The 8739-nt window shown below is 40.6% G+C and overlaps 1 protein-coding gene across 1 annotated transcript in view; it reads left to right on the top strand.

Moving 5' to 3' along the window:
• ints15 (integrator complex subunit 15) overlaps positions 1-5814 on the top strand; it is a 7620-nt gene extending 1806 nt beyond the window's left edge. Inside the window, exons 2-8 of the mRNA XM_074650519.1 lie at positions 1558-1758; positions 1843-2064; positions 2207-2372; positions 2549-2826; positions 2938-3175; positions 3758-3797; positions 5368-5814. Of these exons, the coding sequence (XP_074506620.1) occupies positions 1564-1758; positions 1843-2064; positions 2207-2372; positions 2549-2826; positions 2938-3175; positions 3758-3797; positions 5368-5614 (1386 nt within the window). The 5' untranslated portion in view covers positions 1558-1563 and the 3' untranslated portion in view covers positions 5615-5814. The remainder of the gene's footprint in view (positions 1-1557; positions 1759-1842; positions 2065-2206; positions 2373-2548; positions 2827-2937; positions 3176-3757; positions 3798-5367) is intronic.
• The last annotated feature ends 2925 nt before the right edge of the window (positions 5815-8739 follow it).

Below are 8739 nucleotides of genomic sequence, written 5' to 3'. Positions count from 1 at the left end.
TACCACAGTCTAAAAACTACTTCATGACAAGTAATACAGAAGTTACATAAGTAAAAGTACAGAAGTATTATCAGCAAAATGTACTGAAAGAATCAAAATTAAAAGCAGAATGGCTCATTTCAAAGTGTTATATTCTTATAGAATATAATATTTTTCTGTTTTTATCACTAGCAAATACATTTTGATGTTGTACATCACCATTTCTGAGTACATTTATATACTTAATAAACTATTGGGTAGATTTGTAGTATAATACTGCATCATATCATAAAATCATATGATATGATTTTTATGTAAAAAGTAACTAGCAGCTATAAGTGTAAAATAAATGTAGTTGAGTAAAAAGTACAATATTTCCCTCTGAGATCCAGTGGAGTAGAATTATTAAGTAGCATAAATTGAAATACTTATGTAAAGTACAAGTACCTAAAAATTGTACTTAAAGGTCCCATATCATGCTCATTTTCAGGTTCATACTTGTATTTTATGTTTCTACTAGAACATGTTTACATACTGTAATGTTGAAAAAAACTTTATTTTCCTCATACTGTCTGCCTGAATATGCCTGTATTTACCCTCTGTCTGAAACGCTCCGTTTTAGTGCATTTCAATGAAATTGCAACGGGATTGCGTTGCTAGGCAACAGTTTGGGTCCATGTTTACTTCCTGTCAGCTAATATTATTTACATACACTCAAACAGGAAATAAATTTGGACGCATTTAGAACGTTTATGTTTAAAACCGTGTAATGGTCTAAGTATGATATATTTGTGACATCACAAATGGACAGAAATCCTAACGGCTTGTTTCAAACGCGCAATTTCTGAATACGGGCTGTGTGTATTTCTCCGTATATTGAGCGTTTTGATAGTTTAATAGTATTTATAAAGCACTTAAACCTGCTTTATAATATAAAAGACATGAAAATCTCACTTTTTACAATATGGGACCTTTAAATAAAAGTACAAATACCACAGTCTAAAAAACTACTCCATGACAAGTAAAAGCCCCAATTTCAGAAGTTACTCAAGTTAAAGTACAGAAGTATTATCAGCAAAATGTACTGAAAGAATTAAAATTACGGTACTCATTATGCAGAACGGCTCCTTTCAAAGTGTCATATATTATAGAATATTATAATTTTCAGTTTTTATCACTAGCAAATACATTTTAATGTAGTTCTTTAATTTGGAGTACATGTATATACTTTATATACTACTGGGTAGATTTGTAGTATAATACTTCATCATATTTTAAAAGCATATGATATGATTCTTATGTAAAAAGTTACTAGTAGCTATAAGTGTCAAAAGTACAATATTTCCCTCTGAGATGCAGTGGAGTAGAAGTATTAAGTAGCATAAATGGAAAAACTCAAGTGAAGTACCTCAAAATTGTAAATAAGTACAGTACTTGAGTAAATGTACTTAGTTACATTCCACCACTGCAGTTTAATCACCTATTTTGAAACAGTTCTTAAACATGTCACTCTTGAATTTTCATCAACACATTTGACTTGTTAATGAAGGTTTTACATTTTCTATGGGTATCTGCTAGGTAGTGATGGGCGACATTCGTCAGTCGTTGCTGCCTCGCGATGTGCTGAGTGCAGCCAAGGAGCTGCTGTATCATCTGGACATCTACATCTGTAACCTGGTGCAGTCGGGAAGGCAGCCTCCTCAGGTCGACTCCAAAACCCAGGAGCTGGTGGAGGAGTTCATTCTGCATGCACCAAAGGACAGAAACACCCCATCCAGGGTAAGACATGACCCTCAACATACAGTATATAAACACACACACATGGAGCAATAAACCAATTAATTGTCTGTGTTTTTCTTTCAGAGGATGAGTGCTCTCCAGGAGCTCCAGCTGCTGGAGATCATGTGCAGCTGTTTCCAGGAACAGAGCCGCGACACTGTCCGTCAGCTTATGTTCTCCGCCCTCTTTAGTCTCCAAGGCAACCAGGCAGACGAAAGTCGAATGGCGCTGTTAGGCAAGCTGGTCTCCATGGCAATCGCTGTGGGCAGGGTTCCTATCTTGGAATGTGCTGCTAGCTGGTTACAGGTGAGGATTCAAACACACTTACTGTGTTTTGTGTGTGTTTTAGTACTTTTGTGTATTCAACTCTTAAGTGCCTCCTTCCATGTGCGTTTGTGTACTATGGATGTGCTGAACATGTGCCTCCGGTTGTGTTTGTGTCCTGCAGAGAACCCACCGTGTGTACTGTGTGCGCCTGGCTCAGGTGCTGGTAGACGACTACTGTAGTATGGTGCCAGGCTCGGGGCCCACCCTGCAGAACATCCACAGCGCCAGCCCACGCTTCTGCTGCCAGTTCATCACTGCTGTCACCACCTTGTATGACCTCACCACAGGTGGGTTAACACAAAATTGCAAAAATGTATAAAATGTGGGACCTGAAAAACTATAAAATCACATTTGACTTCTGTCTGTTAAATGTCTGAAAATATAAAATTCCCTGTAGTGTTTTCTCGCTGTGTTTTTCATCCTTTTAGTCATCTTAACAACATCTTTGGTTGTGTGTTTTCAGATGAGCTCACTCCTCCTTTAGAACTCCTCCAGATGATTGTGTCGTGGATCCAAGATGACCCTCGTCTAGTCCTAATCACCTTCCTGAACACGCCCCTCTCTGGCAACCAGCCAATCAGCTCACTCGATGTCACACCATTAGGGGGGTTGGTGCGCTGGTGCGTCAAAGCCCCCCTGGCCTACAGTAGAGACAAGAAGCAGGCGTTAACCAATGGCACCACTGAGAGTGAAACAGAGGTGGGGCCTCTGTTTTCTGCTCTCCACCTGAGTGTCCTACAGGTGTGTTTAGATACATTTACCTACAGTATACATTTACATGCAGCATGCAAAACACCTCCAAAATACACAGCGAAGATAATCAAGCCATTGTCCGTCTCCTGTCACGTTTAGGTCCTCATGCTTTTGCCGAACATACTAAATGAGAAGGGGCTTTATGGTCGCCTGGCGCTGCTCCAGATGGAGTCTCTGGCCGCACTGACCTCAGACCTCTCCAGGCTGTTGGACCAGGCCGACAAACACACACAAACGGCATCTGTGGACACACGTGCGCTGTCTCAGCTGGCCCTGGACCGGCTGGCACAGGCCCTGCAGGTGGCCATGGCCAATGGAGCCATGCTCTGCTCGAGAGGTAAGATTACGAAAAGAAAGATACAAGTGGTCCAGAGGTAGAGGCTGGAGAAGTGGATTGCAAATTGTCAATTTATTTATTCAAATTTTTAATTATCCAGGAAGTTTCTTGGGATAAGTTGTGTTCCTCAATAAATCAGTCTATGTGGTGGAGTATCATGAAACAAATAGTCACTGTTACAATAGTTGGAGAGTCCGTACTCTGTTATTGTAATGTAGATCGGTGAGAGCTTGTCGGGCCGTACCTGTCCTGGTTGAAAGATATACTTTTGACTTTTACTACTATTTGTATTTTCGTGAATAAAAATGAAGCATAAGCCTAATAGCGTTACAGTTTCCTAGCTAGTGCGTTTCCCAGTTTTCTAGAGACTGAAACTCAGAAGAACATCAGGCTTCAACACAACCTTCAACATCTCCACCTTCTCTGCTGTAGACCTGCAGAGGGCAACAATGTGTGTAAAGCTACAGATTTGACAGACTTAACAAGTAACTGACTAACTGGTGTGATCGCTCGTCAAATGGATTGTCTCGTCATGCTGTGGTGAAGTTCGAGTGCTCATTTCATGCTGCCTTGTCTCAACAGAGGACCTGAGGGCCATCTGTTCCCGGCTGCCACACAACAAGTAAGAACCGTTAACTGTCCGTTACCCATTTAACTTGTAACCATTTCCATGGTTACCTGGTTTTAGTTAGAACTATACAGAACAAGAGTATAAGCACAGCATCAGCTTCAGGGTTATCTACCTATATGTAGAGAATACCCCCATGTTAAGAGTAAACCTCCTCTGTGCCTTGATCCACATTGTGTGCAGCATTATTTAACTAAAACCATTTTAGTTAAACAACGCTGTAACTTTATTTAATAAGGACATTTATTAGTGTAATTCAAAATGTAACCGGTGTTTTTCAATCTGGATTTTCCAATTCCCTATTTCCCCATGTTTTTGTGTCTAACTGTCTAATACGGACAACAATTTCTGCAATTGGTCCAGTATTGAGGGAGAGCGCTGCAGAGGGCAGCTGCTCACGGGCTGAAGTATGGTTCTGGCAGAGTCATTTACGTCCACTTAAGTGCTTGTTTTTTCCATGACAGGCTCTGATTGTTCTTACAAGTGTCTGAAATTTAGAAAGAGTCTCGGTCAAGGAGAAGTCTCATTCTGAAATCTGGCGAGGTGACGTGTTGCCGGAAGACAGCGGTGGAATAGTGGAATACATTCATGGTGGAAACACAAGCGACAGCCGGGCAGCGTTTGTTGTGTTGGAGTACAGAAAGCGTAGCTTAGTGTTATCTAAAATATTTTCAGTGTCATGGCTGAATATGAAGATTATTTCCACAATGTGAATGAGGTCTTTGAATTTGATGGCCATCCGTATTTATTTAAGCCAGAGTATACAGATATATCCAGATTTCACAACAAGACTTGTCCTTGAGCGAGACTTGGACACAATAACAAACAGACCGCATCAGCAAAGGGTAAAGAAAATATTTAATTTCTCTGTAGGGTCCTTTCCATAATGTTGTCAGACACTTATAATAACAATCTGAGCCCGTCAGTGGCAACAAAAAGCACTTTTAGTGAACGTTACATTGACCCTGCTCATTTGCCCTTGCGGCTCGTTTAGCAGCTGTCGGTTACAACATTATCCCTAAACACTGGACCAATTTGAAAAATTGGTTTCCCCATTAGTCCCTTAGACACAAAAACGTGAAAATAGGATCCAGGTTGAAAAATACCGAAGTTACCCTTTTACTTGTGGGGAAAAAAAGTTAAGACATATACACTTGATTCTGCTGCAATTTCAGGCTACTTTTCCTTTAAGAATAGTGCTTTCCTCAGCCTGCTGTTTATTGAGTGAACTGACAATCAACATAATTACAGTAAGCACCCTGCCAAAGAGTGTCAGGTTAACTCCACACACACATTTGTTTTACGTTTGATTAATGTAAAGAATAAATTACATATAAACACAAATTCTGTAATATTTTACTAATATAAAGTGGCATGTTTAAGAACAGTAAATCAATTTTGAAGCCAGAAAAACTGTGCAGCACTCACTGTCACTAATTTCATCGAGGTCCTTTGTTTCTCAACCCCTAAGATTTTTGTTGTGATGCCTAAAAATTACTTATATTTGATGTTTTTTGTTCCGTATGAGCATTTAATCTCTGTGTCCTTGTTTTTCCCCCCCCAGTTTGCTCCAGTTGGTGTTGTCAGGCCCAGTGATGTACTACAACAACATCCACACCCCTCCACTGGCCTTCAGCCCGCACGCAGCTCACTCCCCCATCGCCTCGCACCCCACACACCCGACACACCCCACACACCCCACACACCCCCCACACACACCCCTCGTCGCCACCCATCCCTCCTCTCACCCTCAGTATCCCGCTCAGCCTTTCATGACGGGGATGCCGTTCCCCTTCCGACCCAGCCACTAAAAGAAATAATGTCCCATCTTGTGAAGCTGTGTGTTTATGTATGTATGTATGTATGTATGTGTGTGTGTGTGTGTATGTCTGTTTGTTGCTGTACATGAATGTATGTGTGAGTGATGCATTATGTTGTTAATGAGCAGATGTGCTTCTGCTAAAAGTCTGAGAGGCTAACATGTTTGTCCAATAAATATTTTTTTACCTCACTCTTGATGTTGTTCTGTATTCCAACCACTTGTGGTCACTGTTGTCTCACTCCCAGCTACAAATGCATAATATCCAGCTTCAAACTGCAATGTACTTCAGGGCTTCATTTGAATTATTGCAAAGTACAAGATGGCACGGAAAGAGAACTCTGCCGTAAGCTTAATTATGCTTTATGCAAATTGTACGTGCTGTTTTTTACTGTATGGAACAAGAGTTAAAGAGCTCTTAAATGTGTAAAAATACATTGTTTGCATGGTGAGAACAAACCAAACTGCTTCTTATAATCAGCACCAAGCAAGAGTCCTGCATTTAGATTAAATAAATGGAATTCACACAAGGAGAGATGCAGAAAAAAAGCTCTAGGATGGTTTGACCCATGTGGCACCCACACCACCACAGGCTACATGACTCATGCCGAGCATAAATATCTAAAGGTGGACTGTTCACTCTGTCCCAAACCGACGTGGGTCATTACGTAACTAAAGATGTCAGAGTCTTTTGGAGCCAAGCCCTGTGTGCATAAACTCGGGCCTGTTATTAGACAGATATCATATCGTTCGTCTGCAGCACACCAAAAAAAGATGTCCAACCCTCCCCAGCAAGGACCCCAGCTGCTCTTATCCAGGATGAGAATTGCATCATCCATACTAGTCTCTGCACAGCATCAGTGACTGCTTAAACATTTAAGCACTTTCCACATTAGTACAAGTGTGAATTGGAGATTTATTAAGGGTTGTTGGGTTTTGGGAATCCTAATGGACAGGAATGACGTGTGTAAATCCCCGTTTTTAAACCCTACTTCCTCATAATCATCTTTAATGCACGCTCTGATAGGCCTAGGTGTGCTACTACTCAGTAGTGTTTCCATATTTAGCAGTCACTGCTTCCTCATCTATTCTAGTATCTTACAATGGTTCTGCTGATATTTCTTTAAGACTTCCTGGAACAACTGTGCCAAAAGACATCAAGTCTCTTATCACCTCTGTCTCCACGGGGGCGTCTAGGTGTTGCAGCATCTTGGACTCCAGCTGTCCGCCTCACATTGTCTCTTACAAGTGTACTGTTAGAGGCTGATTGTTCTCACGCTGTAGATTGTACTTTCCGTGGGCTTCCCCCCCTGCAGAGCTCATGGGTGGGACTGACAGTGATAAGGATATCTTTTCTGGGAAAGTGATGCATTACTGTTAGGCTGGTGGGAGGTGACAGCAGATAATATTCGAGTGAAAAAGGCGCAATCGAAGAGAAGAAAGTGTGTGTTCATACTAAAGAGAGTGTGTTCCTATAAATCATACAGGAGCTGTTTGGTGCAGGCTTGATCAGGCTTCCAGATTCTGAATAATAGTGTCAGTAATGGCCAAATCACTTCGAAAAGACTGGAAATTACACATTCAAAATGATATTCTTGTAAAAAAAATATTGAAAAAAAATATAGATTACATTTAATCTGCTATGTAAAAGTTTTAGCCAATTAGACTGTTGTCAGGCTATTAAATAGTCTATAAGCGCCATAGATGAGGGTCAATAGGAGCATACTACACCCAATAGTAGGTTATATCATCTATTCACATGGTAGATTATCGAAAGACAAAACACAGGGTTTTTACCTGCGAGATTGTGGTTTTCATCCCATGTGAAACCAACATTGCATACGTGTCTTTTTGTGCACAAGTCTTAACTTCACTTTCACTTTTGAAACGTAATTATTTTAAGCCAAAACCCAACGTTTTTTCCCTAATCTTAACGAAGTGGTTTTGTTGCCTAAACCTAAAGAAGTTGTAATTTTTTTGCCCCAAACCTAAAGAAGAATTTTTGTTTGTGTTCAAAACATAACATTTCATTAAGTTTTACGTGTTAGAACGTGTTTCACTTTCATTTTTACGTTGTAGGCGTAGTAGGCCCCTACTGACCCATATGTATGGTGCTTATAACGACCAATAAAGCTTATTTAATGGCTTGATAGCAGTTGAATCGGGTGGTTTTATGTTCGTATGTGGTTTTTATAGTGTGTTCCAAAGCTCACAATGCCTCATTTTGTCTTCTACTTGTATACGCCTAATTATTCAACCTTAGTTTGAACATTGCTATGCCAGTGTGACACTAAACATGCTGGACAGAGCTGGTTTTGTCTGTGCATGGTTGTAGTTATATAATGGGTTTCAGAAAAAACCTTGGTTTTGGTTGGTCCACTTCCCCCTTGCAGGTGTGCGTTGTGGTTTTGCAGGACTGTCTGTGTCAGCAGCTGCAAAATCATGGTTTCCTGTAGGAAAAACTAACTCCCAAGGCCAAACACCAAATCTGTTTAAGAACTCGATTTTCCAGGCTAACCATAAACCAGATGGGTGAACCTTCATTCTGAGTCCGTCTGAATAGAACCATTAGTCCGTGAGTATCTGCTCTGCTAGGGCTTTTATCAGATGAATCTCACAATGATGCTTTACGCTTCAAGTGGGAAACCCAATGACTGATTCATGCTTGAAATAACACAATGCAGAAGTAGAGAAGAGTATAGAGCTGTTTTTCACTCCTTTCCCCTCTATATTGTCATTTTGCATAACTAACGCAGGTGTGTTCATCACACTTCCTCGGTCATCAATAAAGTAACAGCAACAGCCTGACAAGAGGATTAACTGAGCACCTGGTGATTAGAAAGTATAAAGGAGAAGTCAAAGAATAAAAACAAATCTCTTTCACCTAGCTTTTGGGAGTCAGTTTACTGTAAGTGAATGTGTGTACAGCAGCATAAGGTATCATTAACAGGCTTGTTTAGTCAGATCCTACAACACTGGACTTTATCCATGAAAGATTATAAATCCAGCTGTGGTTGCCAAGTGAGACCATCCTCAAAAGAAAGAATAACCGCCACTGAGTTTACATCCTGCAAAACCTGATCTCATTATTGACTTTACCGCAGAAACAAACAGATC

This window comes from Sebastes fasciatus, chromosome 11 (genome assembly GCF_043250625.1).
Source record: "Sebastes fasciatus isolate fSebFas1 chromosome 11, fSebFas1.pri, whole genome shotgun sequence".
NCBI classification, from domain to species: Eukaryota; Metazoa; Chordata; class Actinopteri; order Perciformes; family Sebastidae; genus Sebastes; species Sebastes fasciatus.
The sequence above is the reverse complement of the archived record's forward strand: the minus strand, read 5'-3'. Positions and strand labels throughout refer to the sequence as shown.